We start from the raw sequence: 17,383 nt of genomic DNA, 5'->3' as shown, positions 1-17,383 counted from the left end.
CTCAGAAATCTGTAAGATATACGATTTGCAGACCTCCGGCTTTCTGGAGCTATTGGTCTGGTTGACAAGAAGCCCAGCACGAGCCGACAACGTGTGCCTGCTGCCCAGAAAGCCAACCGCATTCTGGGCTGCATCAAAAGAAGCGTGGCCAGCAGGGCAAGGCAGGGGATTCTCCCTCTCTACTCTGTTCTTGTGAGACCACACCTGGAGCACCATGTGCAGCTCTGGGGCCTCCAGCACAAAAGGACACGAAAGTATTAGAATGAGTCCAGAGGAGAACCACGAAGATTGTCAGAGGCTGGAGCACCTCTCCCATGAAGACAGGCTGAGAGAGCTGGGGTTGTTCAGCCTGGAGAAGAGAAGGCTCCGGGGAGACCTTATAGCAGCCTTCTATAGGTACTATAGGCCAGTACCTAAAGGGGGCCTACAGAAAAGCTAAGGAGAGACTCTTTGTCAGGGAGTGTAGTGATAGGACAAGGAGTAATGGCTTTAAACTGAAAGAGGGTTGGTTTAGATTAGATATAAGGAAGAAATTCTTCACTCAGAGGGTGGTGAGGCACTGGAATGGGTTTCCCAGAGAAGCTGTGGATGGATGGGGCTTTGGGCAACCTGGTCTGGTGGGAGGTGTCCCTACCAAGGGCAGGGGGTTGGAACTGGGTGGTCTTTGAGGTCCCTTCCAACCCACTCTATGATTGCAGAAAGAATTTTGAATGACCGGCTGGCAATACACATCAGATCAAAACGCCAGGCAGTCTCTCTGCCACGGATGGTGCCAGGCAGCAGTTCTACAGACAAGAAGGTGCCCAGAGAAACAGTTTACGTGAGACAGAAGTTTCTGATGGTCAGTGTTCATCATGGCTCCATAAAAGCAGTTCTCCAAGTTCTCTGCCAGGTGTTCAGAAGTGACAGATATCACATAATTACAAGATCACAAGTTCTCTTCAGACATTTCAAACAGATGTTATAGATCTACAGACAAGTACAGATCTAACTTCAGCAATTTCCATTAGGTTTTCATGGGTTCCTGAACAGACTGTACTCAAGTCTCTTTGGTAAACATCACTAGCAGCCTTAAGATAGAAAAATCTGGATTTCCTAGAAATAAACTTTTTTTATGTGGAGCTGTAAATTTATTAGTTCTCAACTTTTTCTTGTGGAGCCCTATCTAGTATGAACTAATTTTTTCTTAATGTTTACAAAGTGAAGTGACATCTAACAGCAGTAACCTGATTTATGAGCAGCAAATTTACTTTTAGTTATGATTAACACATCAAATAAACTTTTCCAAGGACAGAGTGGCAGTTATTCTTGAGTATTAAAAATATCTGGCTTAAAGCAGGAAGTATTAAGATAATTGGAATTGATTTTGATGCAATCTTCTCATTCCTGGAACAAACGTCAGGATACAGCTTTCTGATCAGTGTATCAAGACTATGATGTAATTTGTATCCCTGAAAATAAAACAACTTTGTTCTGTGAGCAAATCAGTTGACTGAGCACCACCACACCTTGAAGATATGGCTTATTATGTAAGGAGTGTCATAAAAGTCGTTATAGATAAAGTCCTCCGTCACCCCAGTCCTTTCTGAATCTAGAAGTCCTAGGTGCAGAATTTAAGAAAGCGGATATATCAGTGCAATCTACTTCCCCAAAGCGGGCATATTTTCCCTTTCCAGCCCATCTATGCTGAACGGGAGGGTTTACCAAGAATCTGACCGTTCACGTGATAACAAAATGCACAGAATGAGAAGGATATGAAACCCTTCTTCTTCTTTATGGGTAAGCAAGCTTTTAAGCTGGTGTAAGTTCAATTGTACTCTGCAGTCCAACTAAGTAAGCTGAAGTAACCACACATTTAAGAACGCAGAAGTGTTGTACCAGGAGTTGCTTGTATCTGTTAAATAGACTATGCAATCTTAGGCACATCAGCTAACAACACTTCACGCAAACAAAAACAAACCAAGAAATCCATGAAAACCCATGTGCCAGCACCAACATGACTTTTCTGTCATCCTTTAGACAGAAATAAAAGAAGAGGTGAATAACATTACCTCAAGTAAAAGATAGCATACTTCTCAGATAACACCTGTGAGGTTACACACTAAGTCTTGCATCTTTGCCATATTGCCCAAATGGTCACGATTTTTTTTTTTTTTAAACAACTTAAAATATTCTCCCAAATATAAAATGCATTTTTTTTGTGGGGGAAGGTGGAAGAGGAAGGAGAATCCTGGTACTATGATATGGAAGTATGCAGACCAAATAACTCCAATGATGAAGTTAAACCCTTGGGTTACATATCTTGATGTGTTAGATTTTTATTATGCTTTCTCAAATCCAGAACAGCATGCCAATTTCTCTTATTCTAAACTAACAGACGTGACATGCGAGAACAGAGCCTTCTCAGTCCAAAATGCATCATGAAATAAAATTATTTGCGCCACTGTCTTCTGAGATGAATACTCAAAAAAGATGCCCGCCTGCCCCTCTCCCCAAATATCTAAGTGTCATGAGAAGCATAGAACCAAACAGCCCAGTATACTGAACAGACTTGTCTCAGTATGGAACAGTTTATAACTTGAAGGAATGCAAGGATTTCAGCTTGAAAGAGTCATTGTTTAGGCTCTGTTGTAGAATACAGATAAAGATATTTACAGAGAAAATATCTTTCTGATATTGTTTGATGGAGGAAAGTGTCTCATGTTAGTGACAGGATTTTTTCTCCACTTCTTTGGATAAAAAGCAGCATGGTTCAGAGGCATCCATCAGAGGTCATCATTAATCTTTGCAGTAATAAGATCCAGGCTCTTTAAAAGAGCTGGCTGTTAGTGGTAGATCTGCCATCACACTAAAACCTTTCAACTCTAGAGTTATGAGGAAACAGATTAGATTTTTTCTATCAGTGGAGTGCGGAGAAACTGTTACTAGAGCTCTAAAACTAGAATCAAGAATTTAGGGTAACTTATGAAGTGGTAAGAACCCAGGAGCATTATATCATTAAAAAAAAAATCCTGAGTTGAAGACTAATTAATTTACGTCCATGCACAAAGCATGACTTATTTTCCAGGTATTGCTTCCTGTTGTTGCTGAGGCAAAAAAGTTCTGCTCCTACAGATATGGTCTTCCTGTGCAAGAACAGCTGATCCAGGTATTTATTTCGGTTTGTCCCCAAAAGTTCTCTTTGTAATAGGAAGCCCCAAACACATTAGAACACTGAAACAGAAGTTAGCAGTTTATATGAAAAATATTAAGTCTCTTCAGTGAAGGAACGCTAAGGCTCAGCTGTTCACTTAAGTCCATAATCCTCTCCCCCTCCTCCAAAGTCCCCATGACAAAAACAAGTAACAATGATTACAACACCAAAACAGGTGATCAATTTGAACATGTATTGCAGTTTAACGCAATCACAAGAGAGAGCAGCTCACAGTCACGAGAAGAAAAACCACAAAAATGTCTTAAGAGTGAAATTCCTGTAAAGGGGGGGCTTTACGGATTCAAACGAAGCCCACACTGCGATGCTGCCCAGCAGACACAATCCCAAAGCTTCAAGAAAAGCACAGATGCTGACATGCCTTGTAATATTTATGTCTACATGAACTCTTAGAGAAACCTCTTGATCGACAAAACTCCCCATAGGTACCCCCTCTGAGAATACAGGTATTTCTGAGCTCTGTCAAAAAACTGACAACACCAGGTCTACTCAGTTACAAGATAAACCTTCATGCAAAACATCCTTGCGACACCAGCACTAAAAGAACGGTAACAGCTGCAGATAAATGTTGATTCCGCCTGCTAGAACACATGCGTCCATGGAACCATGGATGTTTTGGTACTGTCCCAGGGTAAAACAACAAGGTATCCAAACCAGAGTAGGGGAAAAAAGCTTACACTGAGGATGTATGTGGCTAGCATGTGTAGCAGGAAGCAGGCAGCTCGTTTAAGAAGGCCTCTTCAGCGTCCTGGATCAGGTATAGAGTGCTAGGAAGTATCCTGCAGCCTGAACTAGTTACATTGTTTTAAAGAGACTGCTAAGATTGGATTTAATTATGGTATCCTCCTTTAAGCAGAGGAAGTTTTCCCCAGAGCGGTAATTCTAACAAGTCTAAGGAAAATGCAATCACCTTATTTCTACTACAAACTGAAACCTTACAATAACTTATCAGTTTCTCCTACACAACAGTGAAATACTGAGCTTCCCAAATGTAGTAAACTGTAAGAAATCAATTTTTTTTTTTTTGGTTAAGGATTTACGAGTCTGTGTGGCATATGAGATCCCACAATACAAAAGATACTACAAAGATACTACCACCTCACAAACTGGACCACATTTAAAGTGGTTATTTAGGATTATCTACTGATAATACTAGCACTGATTTCCGTTCAGGGAAAACATACTTACATACTTACCAAAGTTAACAACTAAAATTCCAAACTGAACTATTTCCAGCTCACCCCAACTCCTACATCATTATAGCAAAGGAATACTGGGGGCCTCCCCTTCATACTCAGGCAAAGAATATCCAAGAATTCAACTCACAGAATTTGAGGCTGGTCTGTGGAATTACATACTTTAGAAAACATCTCTCTATATATTAAAATTCAAGTTGCTGTATAAGATTTTGAAAACAGACCTTTAAAGAATTCTTAAAGGGTTAGACATTTCTAAGGAAAACATATTAAAGCCATTTAAGAAAAAGGAAAAAAAAAATTCAGAGTAGTAAACTGACCTGTATTAACTCTTCTTTTTGCATGATCAGAAGTTGCCTTAAATATACATCTCTTTCCTGTATAAGGCAAAGGGTTTTCTGTCATCAAAAATAATTTCAAAAGAAAACACTGACTTCACTTAATTTTTTCCCCACTTATGTTTTACTTCAGTTTTCAGATACAAGAACAACTGCACAATACCATTACCAAAGAAACAGAAGAGTCCTCCAGTTTAGAAACATCAAGTGTTGTGACTGACTAATAACCAAAATTAATCCACTGCAGTGGACCTTTACACTTCAAATGTAACTTGAAATTAATACACTTATCTGAATTAATATTCTAAAAGTGATAGAACTTCTGCTGATGTTTAAGGTGCATTTGTTTTCAACAATTCCTTTACAGATAGCAGATAAATCACAATCTTACCTTCAATAACCCTATTAGGTGTTCTAGACCAAGACCATGTAAAAATACTTCCATGTCATCAAAAGTTGAATAGTAACTGTAAATATAATAAGATTCGAGGTGAAAACAATGGAAAATAAAAGCAAGAAGATATCCTCAACAATACGCTATAGAAAAAATCCCAGGCAAAGCACTGTCAGACTCAAACCTGCACGTACCTACTGATAACAGTAGTCTCTCAAAAGCATCACGGAGTGCAGCTTAACCTATCAAAATTTCATAATTTCATTTTTGGTCTATTAAGTAGAATTAAGCCTAAAGAAAACTACTTTCATAAATGAATGTCACTGTTTAGTAGCAACACGTTCTGAATGAATTTTAAAGTTGCTCACAAAAGCCTGAAAAATTTCTAAGTGCAGTTTAAGATAAACTGCGTGTTCCTATCAGCTAATCTTCATATAAATTGGATTCAGCCCACAGCTGTTACCCGTTTAAACCAGTTCCATTTAAACCAAAAAACGTTATCAAGAAAACAGGAATGCCTGTATTAAAGATAGCAGACATCAGTCCAGTAACAATTTGTTGTCAGAAGGTTACTGTTCAGAAGTTAGACTGATGAAGCAGAATAACTCATAGTAAGTTCAAAGTTTAACATTTATAAACAAAGATAAAACATGAATTCCCCACATTAATACAAGATATAAAAATTTTAAAAAGCTTAAACAGCTTTCAACAATTAGATGAACAATTGTAATGAACAGAATTAAACTGAAAAGCAAATGATACAAAAATCAAAAAGGGCTACTGCAATTGCAATAGCAATCCTTTGCCAAAATCTTGAGCTTAGAGATAGTTTGCTCTGTCTTCTTGTTGGCCCTGAAATTAAGGTTTGCCTCCTTTTCACATCAAAGGCTAAGTCATTAAGTTCCTACTGTTAAAATTTGTTAAAAGTTTTTTTTTCTGAATACATAAGAAAACATTTCAATTTTGCACACCTAGAATCTCGATAATTCTGTGGGCGTATAGGGTCAATTTCAGCAGACAAAATATATGAAGAGTTTAAAACAGTTTTAGTAGAGTTTAAAGATATTGTCCCTACCACGAAGTTGTGCAGAATTGTGTTATTATCCCCCCCCCCCATTCCTCTTCCCCTCACCACAAAGACCACAACAGCCAGCCTTTGAAGTAAGCAATTTGCATATACATTCACATAATGTGTAAAGCTGATGCCCCCAAACTGTGGAGAGGAGGTAAGCAGTCTGCAGTGATCAATTCTGCTTTTTATTTAGGCACTCAAAGCATCTAGTTGGCATAGGTTTCGGGAGTCCTTTGGTCACTCAAGACTTCTAGTACAAGGAAAAGACATTTATTCAGCATCTGTATGTTTACTTGAAAGGCTCTCAACAAGATGACTCTTTAGAGAAGACTAGTCTAGGAGTCTGAGAGAGCAAATTCCTGACACAGATGTTTGCCTCCTTGAACAGTACAGGCATCTGGAGCCAGGACAATTCTCATTTAGGACAGCAGAAGGCAACAACTGAAGCTACCCTCACTACCTAATGATCAGAAATGAATGAGAGCAGCATCTATGACAGGTTCCATGCACTGTGGGGCACAACTCATACCCAGTACTAGATGATGCATTAGGAGCAGGTTAGAGAGGAAATGGAAATTTAGAAGACAACTGGCGATGCCTGTGATGAAAGTTATGCAGACAAACGGCAGGAAGGAGGCACCCAGCTAGAAGAAATATGATGTTGAGTAAACAAAAGCACAGTGTACTTCTTGACTATCATTAGATGAAAAAACCTAACTCACTCTTTATGTATGTGTAAATTGATAAACACCTATTCCCACATACACAGTTTAACAGCCAGACATCCATTAGACTCAGAGAGACCGCTTTCTGAAACGAGGAGTTGTACTAATCACCAGAAATGCTTACTGATGCAGACAAAACTGGTAGAGTTTAGAAAAAGCCTACTAACGCACTGAAATCCTGGAAGTGCAAAACTGCTTAATACAGAGTTACATCTGCATGGTTGGGTATCTGGCTGCCACAAACTATTGTTAAGTGGGCTACAGGATTTCAGTGTCTTATTTTAAAAGCTTATCAAGATTACCAAGGCACTGATAGAATGCCCTCTAGCCACCATCAGGTTTCAACAGCACAGAATTTGGATAACTGCTGCATGGTGCTAACTTACTTCCTTATTTTATTAATAAGATGCAAGAACAAAGAGGGAAACACAGACAATTGACTCCACAATGCCAAACCTTCACCCTCAGCTCTACGAAGTACCTCTACGATGACCACAGTTGAAGCCCCAGAGGATAAAAATCTTATTGAGGTAAGCATTCCTCTAACAACAAAACCTGATGAGGCTCTGTCTGAAACGAGGTGCTCTGACACTACCTCTGAACTGCTAACTTGTGACCTACAGCCAGCCTCATGGTACAGGACCACAGCGTTTCAAATTCAGCATGACCTGGCTAAGCAGGGACACAGAAAATCAACCTGACCAACCAGAACAGACTGCACAGAGACTATGGGCTCTGGAAATTGTCTTCTGAAAACTATGTAGCTCAAAGAGGAAAGCAGACTGTTTCTTGAGGACTTCTTAGCTTTATGTACTGATACAAAACAATATCAGACATCTTCAAAGTTGCTGAAGCAGGTGCTCGGTTCACCCAAAGAACACCTGCATACTCCAGAGTCAGACGCATGCAGATATCAATGTTCTGGACTTTAACTGCTGTTCATACTTCACTTGGACTTTCTCAGGTGTTTGGCCTTCCTCAAGGCAACACAAGTGTCTGAATACACATGGAAAAAAGAACAGGACACAGCTCTTCCTGACAGACTAACACTGAAAACAAGCATTCAGTGAAAGTATTTGAAATTTACTATCAAATGAAGATAATGACACAAGGAGTATCTAACAGGGGTGCACACAGATTTAATAACACTGAAAAAAACTGAAGCGGCACTGGACTCTGCCCCTACTTCACATCAAGTCAGAGGAAGAAAAGATCTAGAGCATGCTCATTGTTCGTAATGCAATGGAACTATGCGGTCTTGAAAAATTTAGAGTACGTTAATATACTTACTGTGGACTCTTGGTAGTGCTCCAAAATAGATGCAACACATATCAGTAAAACTTAATCACATTGATATGAACAAATACAATCTCTCAGGAATGTTTATAAACTAAAGTTACACTATGACTTTATTTACCCAACTCTGTGGTCAGGGACAGCTGTCAGAAATTTGTAGATAGCCTCTTGCTTAATCGCTTCATGGTATTTCCCTTGCGAGTGATTTACAGCCAAAGAGAGTAAACTATAAATCTGAAAGAGCCAAAATGAATTAATTATTATTTAACTTAAAATGTGTAAAGAAATACACAGAAGACAGACTACAAAGAGACTTATCATAAATTACTACACACAGGGAACATGAAACATCTGCTATTTCTTCTCTCTAAAACAACTACAGTGAGGAGTTAAGACTAAGCCCACAGAGTTTATCAAGAGCATTTCTGAATTAATCAAAATCAAAGCTCAACAATGAACTGATGCAAAGCAAGAGAATGTATGTAATATAGTCCTGGAAGAGCTAGCATCCGGCATTTCAGAAGCAGCAGTACACCAACGTAATTATTAGCGGTTTGTAGACAAGAGTTCTACACCCTCAAGGGAGTAAGTTCTCTGAAGAGCTTAAAGCATAAAGCTGTTTTAACACCTCCGAAGAGCTTAAAGCATAAAGCTGTTTTAACACCTCCATTTCCAGTGCATACATGGACCCAACATTTAGCAGTTTATAGCTGATGATATAAGTTAACTGTACCTGATGGACAAGGATTTTTTCAACTGACTAAGATGCAACCCTTCTGTCAAATATCATTATGCATCGGTGATGGATTCCAGAAATTGAATTGCCCCTGCATGAGTTAGTTACTAGAGAATCTAGCAGAACAAGTAGAACACCCAAAAGACCAAAGGAATGGTGAGACCACTCTTTTGAAATTCAGGTGACCAGCCAGTTTTCTGTGCACACACACATATGTACACGGTAGACTGACTCTGGCTAGCGAACAAGGCCCCCACGTGGTTGCTTGCTCACTCCCCATAAAGTGATGGGATAGAAGTGGAAGACCAAAAGCAAGAAAAAAAAGTGGGTCAAGATAAAGTTTAATTAGTGAAGAAATATAAGAAACAAAAAAAAGCAAGTGATGCAAAGGTAACTCACCACCTCCCAGTAGTAGACCGATGCCCAGCCAGTCTCTAAGAAACACCTACTTTGCAACAGCCCCCCCCCCTTTTTTTTCTGGCTGAGCACGATGTTATATATGTGGAACAATTCCTTGGTCAGTTCAATTCAGTTCAGCCCACCCAGCTGTGCTCCCACCAGCCTACTCACTGGCAGGGGAAGAGTGACAAACAGAAAAGGTGCATGTGCATAAAGCGATGCTGTGTAAGCACTGTTCAGCAACAGCCAAACCACTGCTGTGGCACCAACACCGTTCGGGTCACAAATCTAAAACAGCACCATGTGAGGTGCTTTTCTAGGAAGAAAAACTCCATCCCTGCCAAAGTCTGTAAAATATGCAAGGAAGAAAATAAGCGTCCTCCCAGATCTAGTTTCTGCAGCCACAGCCTATGTGACAACCCATGGTGCTGCCAACAGGCTGAAGAGCAGACTCCTGATCTGCAGCTTAGGACCATTAAATATCTCGGTAACATCTGCAAGACTTTGCAGTAACTGTACAAAAGCTAGCACCTCACAGGTCAAGAGGCAAGACCCACCTCTGAAACGGGAGGAGCCTGTTCTCCCTTTATGTCAAAGTCATGTTATAAGATTATATGGCCACAGCCTGCTGAACAAGTCATTTATCAAAGGCAGAAAGCATTTGTAGCCCCTTTCAGTAACCTGAGTTGACAGATCACTGAGCCTCATACACTGATCTTGCTAGCCTACGCTGACAACTTTGTGCATAGTTAACACTTTTGCTCCTGCCTAGCCCTGTAGCCTTACAAGAAATAACAACAATAAAAAAAAAAATCTAATTACAGTGATTCCCAATTCACTAAAGTGAGTAACATTCTTAAAGAGACACTGCAAAAACCCACGTCACTGGCAAGAGCAACTCAAAGCAAAATACACAAGCCTGGTTTGTCTGATCCACCACGCATCATCCACCAACAGCAGTAAGCAGATTTATTTTAGAAAAATATATGCTGTTTTCAGCAGCTCTCTTTACGCTGCTAATGAGTTGCTGCTCTTCCAATGATCTGATGACCAATTCATATTGTTTTAGACTGTCTTCTCTCCTGAGAACATATTTGGAAGACAGCCAGTACATACCGCTGACTCCCCTTTTCCCCCTTTTAGCTTTAGCCTTTTACCTTCCAAATTCAATCAGAAACTATACACTGCAAAATAGTTTAATATCTGCATTCTTTCACACACTTGGGCATACAGAAGAAAACAAGTTATTTTACTACTTCTCATATCAACAGTACCAACATTAATAATCCCTTGTCAAATCTCTATTTCAAAGTCAAGGATTCTACAGAAAAAAGGGAATTATCCCAAAACTTAAAAACAAACAAACAAAAAAAAACCAAACCCTTAAAAGCATTGAAAGCACTGTCACAAGTTGGGATATAACAGAAAATAGTCAGCACAGATGGAACAGGAAATGTATGCAACTGGCTGCTACAGTTTAGTTATTAAAGTAACACTTCTACAGAAGTTTTTTGAGGCAATCTCAAACAAACAATGAAATAAACCCGAACCCACAGAATCTGCATCTCAAAAAGAAGTGAAGTACCTCTGAATGTTTATTGATTTTTGCTAGCTCTGCTGCTGTCTTCTCATCCTTAGTCTGTAGGTTTTTGTCAGCTCCAAGCTCCAACAACTTAAAAATGACATTTTTATGTCCGTGGTGTGCTGCCCATATTAATGCCTGCATAAGAACAGTTTTGTTTTTATCAAGTTTACATATGAAGCAAAAAAAAAGAATAGGAGGTTCAATCAATAATACAACCTTCGTAACTTCTTACATGGCAGAGTCTGGAGACAAAGACAGTGCAAAACAATCTCAAGGTGACGGTAAAGGAGCGTAACTGAGTATTTTTGCGGAAGGTACACTAGAAACAAGCTTATGGGTTCCTGCTTTTAAATTATTTTTTAAACTTTAGTTAAAATACATGGAAGTAAATCACTTACTGAATATCCATTTTCATCTTGGGCATTTATGTGTGATCCATGAGCAACAAGAAGACCAACAACACGAGAATAGCCTTTTCTAGCTGCATACATCAATGGAGTCATTTGTCTCCTGAGAGGAACGGGGACAAGAACGTCAAGATGTTAAAATCTCACTGCATTATCAAGGAGGCCACCTCAATTTCAATGAAGATGGTCTATGTGTACTGCAATTCAGAGGAAGAAAGCCCACGACACCACGTCCACACTTTACCACAAGGTTCAGTTTAACAGAACATAGAGATTCAGCAACTTACTTATATCAGTTAGCATTTTTAAAGCATTTTAAGAGTTGGCATTTATTTTCTAAACGAAAGGAAGTCGAGTCAAATGGTGCATTAAAACAAAAATATCCTTAACACTTCCCAGACATGAAGCACAGGAACTTCGTGACCAAACCATTTCTGATTTGGTTCTTAACTACATGACACTTCTTTTTTTTTCCTCTTTAAAGACCATCTCTTTTGATGCTACCAGAGACCCAGTTGTGGGCCTCTCATTTAGCATATGGAGCAGCTTAGTCAGGGAATAAGCACAGCTGTAGATCAGTGTTTCCACACCTTATTAAAAGCAGAGAGTATTACCAATTTGCCCATTCTTTTCATCAATTCAGGGGGAAAAAAATGTAGCACCTTCACTTTTTAGTTCAAAAACTTTTTGTTTTTTAGAGAAACACGGTTAAAGTGATTAATTCTATACATGGTTTAATTTAAATTGAAAGTTCCAAAAAGATTTACTGCAGTTTTGTGGAAGGCAAGTTGTAAATCATAATATTCTTCTCGTTAACTATTCGGTTAAAAATAACAACTATGGATATACTTGCAAAATTATCTCTGGTGAAAACAATATAAGCCAAGAATCACAGGTCACACAACTCCTGCGAGCGTGCACAGCTGCAATGTGAGTGCAGGATGCATGAGCACAATTAACATTCAAAATGTTATCTGGGTATACTCAGGTAAAGTCTTCAGAAAATTACAGAGAAACGCCACACTAAATATCTTTTTAAATGGTATTTTTTAAATAAGTTTTTAAATGGTAAAAATAAATGTGTATCAAAATATTTTTGTCCTTCGCCTCATTTTTGTTCTCTGTTCCCTGAAGTGTTGACACTTTCTCTCCCTATACACACACAGGTATATTATGTAAATACATACACACACATGTATATATACATAGAATTATTTCTTGCAGTTGCCCAAGTAGGAAGTACTTACAGACACTATCTTTCCCATTATTTTTTTATATCCCAGAACTGTGTTGACAACAGTCTACTGATCTTATGCTTCTACTTAGATGCTTTTTTATGGTTGTAAAATGAAACCACAGTGGATTGGTTTGAATATTCTGAAAGAAAAAAAAATATTCCTCAAATGTTTCCATTTAGAAAAGTATTTTTTGAGATGCCTGACACTTACTCTTTAGTGGAATAAGACTACAGAATTGAAGTGTTGGAGAAGAGTTGATTTTCTCGTTGCTATGAATTAAAAAGTTACAAGCTGAAATATTTCACTAATGATGTCTGATTACTATTTACTGTATCTTAAAATGCAATGTTTTTTTTCCTGAAAGTGTTATGTATCTTTAATGTACAGCTTCACGACAAAAATTTGCTGTCAAAAGTTTATTTTATGTTGCAAGGATGCAATTTGAGGGACTTTCCTGAACTTTAACAGTTTCTGAAGTATAATGTTGACCACCAGAGGGACCCCGAAAAGCATATGTATACCGAAGCAGATGCCTTAAAATGCTGACTTTCTGCCTACTTCAAGAATATTGATAGAACTATGGCATTGCTCTATTTTTTTTTTGTTGTTATTTCTTATTCACAAAAGGTTCTGTTAGGTTAATGTTTTGTCTTACATAAGCACAGTTAAAAGTCTACTGAAAAAAACAGGCATACAAATGTAAAGAAACCTTACGATAGAGTGAATAAGACATCTATTATTTGGAAATAAGGAAAACGAAAGGTAACTACACCTTCTCAAAACACATTTAATAGGAGAAAAATCTGGTAATGAAATTAAGAAGAGATTTGCACTGGTCTCTAACTAATTCATTTTAGCCTATCAACCTTTTCAAAAGTAGAAGTTCTGACTGAATATAAGAAAATATTTTTCTTATAATAGGAAACAGTCAATTGGTGGAACTAGTTGCATAAAAAAGTTTTCTGGTCTCTGTCTTAAGCAGTTTTTGAGGCCAGACAGTAACCCAGCCTGATGTCATAGCTGATGTAGCTTTAAGGAAAATGCTGGACTAAAGATCTCCTGATGTCCCTTCTGACCTTAATTACCCTACGATCCTATCAAGATTACTACAAAAACGGAGAAAAACACTCTATAGTCAGTCCTTCTAACTTAACTAAATAATGCTATATATATATATATACACACAATGTCTACATAGAGACACATACAGATACCTATAAGCATCGACATCATTATTTTAAACAATACACAGAAGTTGATTACAACCTAATTCGTAGCAACAGAATCAAAAGTTACCTGCCCTATGCAGATACTGCTTCCCACACTTATTCCTATTTGGTGATGGGTAGCCTGTGACAGACTTTTCATGCTACCACCTTTGAAGTATTTCTGTCTGCAAGAACAGTACATTCACATCCATTTTCATTTATTCTGCTTCTAATATATATATATATATACACACACACACACTTTGAAACTTGCACACTGCTACTACCTCGCAGTTATCTTCAGTATTTTTTCTTTGAAAAAGCAGAACAGAAGTCCAGAGGCAACAAAATACTCCTTTCTCTAAAGTACAACATGTAGAGGCTACAAATGCACAGTACTGCAGAGACAGCATCTGAAATCAAGGCAATAACTCAACGACGTGGAAGGCACTGAGAAAGTACTTCTCCCTTTCTAAGTAAAGCCCAATAAATGTGATGTTTAAAAGGTCCACCAACATGAATATGCAATTCTGACTTAAATTAAACAGCTACAGCCTGTTTCAGGGTGGAAACATTTACAGCACTGCATAAATATGCAACTGCGTTTACACAGCAGAATCTATGAGGGGATACCATGCCATGTCTTAGACAAAACCACAGCTTTGGAAAGCAAAACCCATTTACATGTATGCCCAAAAGTAGGAGACGAGCTTTAGGGAATAAAACAAACAACTTTGCTATCCCAACCCTGTAAAAAAAAAAAAAAAAAAAAAAAAAAAACACCTGCAAATAGAACTGCAAGGTGTAAGATACAAAAAAATCCATTGTTTCTTGTTGACGACACGGTACATCTAAAAAAAACATACACAAAGTATAGTGATAACAATCCAAGTATGTGATCTGAAGAATTCTCTCTTCATTTTGAGGAGCCTTGCAGACACTAGTTTCAGCAACCTGTCTTGCAGAAGTACCTGTGTACCTGTTTTGCAAGAACCTGTGAAGTCCTTTGGCGTTGTGCAATTTGCCACATGGTATTTGCCCCTGTTGGACATGATACCCAAGGGTTAGTCAATATAAAGTAGATACAAATCTAAAATGCACATAAGCAACTTACTAATCTAGCATGATGGAAGTTGAACCTGCGGTGCAGAATTCACCATGTCTCACACATACACATTCTTATGGTTGGAATCACTCTCTCAAGCTAAACAAAGTCCACCGTTCTAGAAGATTGCCAATGAGGGAGGAACGGAAGAGATGTCTTCCATCCAGACGCGGGTTTCTTTCCATCAAAGAGGTATTTGTACAAAATTTAGTAATGCAGCCTGGTGATCTTGAAAAGCATAAGTTGTATTTGAAGTCTCACAACTGGACAGATGTTTATTTCCTAGAACTAACATTATCTAACTAACATGTATCACTAACATTAGAAAAAAACATAGCAGGTAGTAAACAACCTTATCAATTTAGTCTAATATTTTCTTCTTGAGACCCCAAGGAGACGAAATGCTACAAAACACTAACGTTTTAATTGGTTGATCTGCAAACTGAATACTGGTTCAGGAAAACCAAGAAGCATCTTCAGAAGCTTTTGGAGCCAGTTTCTTAACTCCAGCGATGTACGTTATGCTTATAACTGAGAATAACCAAGAAAGGAAACAGTAACAGTGTGCCTGTAGTAAGAGAAGTAAAGCTATCTGTCCCTTTTCAAGCTTACTGGGATTTTAAGGAGTGAGGTGGAAAACTCTGTACAACAAACAGGATTGGAATATCATACTTCAGCGTATTGTGAGCTGCAATATACCTTTTTTTTAATTTAAAAAAGCACTACCTTTTAAAAAGCAAGGTGGCAGAAGAGCATTCTACCTTCTTGAACGAGAACTTGTTAGGAGTATTAAGCATATAGTTGTAGTAAGAAGGTTGGGGTAGAACACGTCAGGCTTAGTTTCAGACTTCATTTTAGATCACCATTCTTTTATCTTTCTGCTTCTCAATGTTTACATAATTCTTGTAAAACAGATAGGAAATAGATACATAAGTTCTACAGAACACAGAAGATGAAAAAGTAGACAAAGCAATCTTCATACAACTAGAAGTATACAAAGGATGTGATTAGCATAAAAATTAACAGCGGGGATTGCAAATGCTATGACATGTTCAATCATCCTACCCTGTCCTTCTACCTCCTCACACTGTCCCATTTTTACAAGCAAACTAGTTTAGCTAAAGACACAGCATATTCTGATGTACAAGAGAAAAACAAATAAGTGATCCACATCATCACGTGGAAAAAAAAAAAACACCACCACCAAATTCTATGCAAATAACTATGAACAGCGAACACTACTACCAAAAGTTGAACATACTTGAGACAGAACGTTGCTGGTATAATGCTAATGGATCGCAGTGCAGGTTTTGTTTCTGTTTTACACAAAGGCTGCTCAGGGGACATCCCAAGACATGAAGATATATTTTTCAACAGGCTTTCTGAGAACAGTGTCTAACATTGGTACTGTCCCAGAGTATCTTATATCTCTGCCTCTGATTAACAGTACCAAGCCTGGTGGTACCACTGTACATTCAATACTAGCTGAAAATAGTACAGTCTTCCAAATCATCCATTTCTGCGTCTAGACTCCTTCCCACTACCAAAAGGGGTGATAAACAAGCTTCAACACTTCGTAAGTTAGGAAGAACGGCTTTTAACTCACACATTTACTGTGCTTTTGACTTTTTCCTAACTTCAATAAAAGGAGGGAAGACATACATGGTTATAGCCCAAATGAACACAGCACTTTAAGTGTAATTTTCCATCTGATTTTTTTTTTAATATTTAGTCCCTCTGTATTGATGTTTGACCAACATAATAAAATGTCTTTCTGTGAGTTCATAGTGCTAGAATAAGAAACCCTCTCAAACTAACAAGGTCTAATATGCAATATCACAGAATACTTTTCTTGCTGAAGAAGATCAAAGATCTTTACTCAATCAGTATTAAATGCCCTGATTTTCTTGCCCTGGCCATAAAACACACTGTAGTGCATTAATTTTTCCCAAGCTATTTGCCTTTACTGAGATGTACTATTAGTCATTTGGCGTAGTTAACTATCACACCAAGATAACGTCAAGGTCTTTAAAATTATTATGCAGCAATGCAGACTTACTATCTTATCAGTAGCAATAAATATCTTGCTAAAACTGAGGTGTTACACAATTGCTTTATTCTGACTACGCAACCTGAAGAGAGACCTACCTTGTGAACTGGGCAATACTGAGATGAAAATTTTACCCTCCCACTATTGTCTGTATTTACAGTTGGACTTGATGATTTTAGACGTCTTTTCCAAACTAAATGGTTCTACGATTTTCTCAAGAGAGCAAAGTAGTCTAAAACTTCCATTGTGAAAGTTTCTTGATACTCCTTAAAACTCCTCTGAATGTAAGCAGAAGTGAACTAATGTAGGCAATTTAACACCAGACCTGAACAGTGATTGTGCTTTAATGTGCATGCATTGCTGTACATAACAGTATGCTTCAATCTCAATTTTTAATCTGCACAACACAAGTATAACAAGACA

General features: G+C 38.1%; 1 protein-coding gene across 1 annotated transcript in view; it reads right to left on the bottom strand.

Moving 5' to 3' along the window:
• ASZ1 (ankyrin repeat, SAM and basic leucine zipper domain containing 1) overlaps positions 1–17,383 on the bottom strand; it is a 39,112-nt gene that overhangs the window by 8,187 nt on the left and 13,542 nt on the right. The window contains exons 5-9 of the mRNA XM_035544334.1: positions 11,351–11,462; positions 10,953–11,087; positions 8,354–8,466; positions 5,137–5,212; positions 4,728–4,784 (exon numbers count right to left, since the gene is read on the bottom strand). Of these exons, the coding sequence (XP_035400227.1) occupies positions 4,728–4,784; positions 5,137–5,212; positions 8,354–8,466; positions 10,953–11,087; positions 11,351–11,462 (493 nt within the window). The remainder of the gene's footprint in view (positions 1–4,727; positions 4,785–5,136; positions 5,213–8,353; positions 8,467–10,952; positions 11,088–11,350; positions 11,463–17,383) is intronic.

Source organism: Cygnus atratus, chromosome 1 (assembly GCF_013377495.2).
Source record: "Cygnus atratus isolate AKBS03 ecotype Queensland, Australia chromosome 1, CAtr_DNAZoo_HiC_assembly, whole genome shotgun sequence".
In the NCBI taxonomy this organism is placed as follows: domain Eukaryota; kingdom Metazoa; phylum Chordata; class Aves; order Anseriformes; family Anatidae; genus Cygnus; species Cygnus atratus.
Note: the sequence above shows the minus strand (reverse complement) of the source record. Positions and strands in the feature narration are given on the sequence as shown.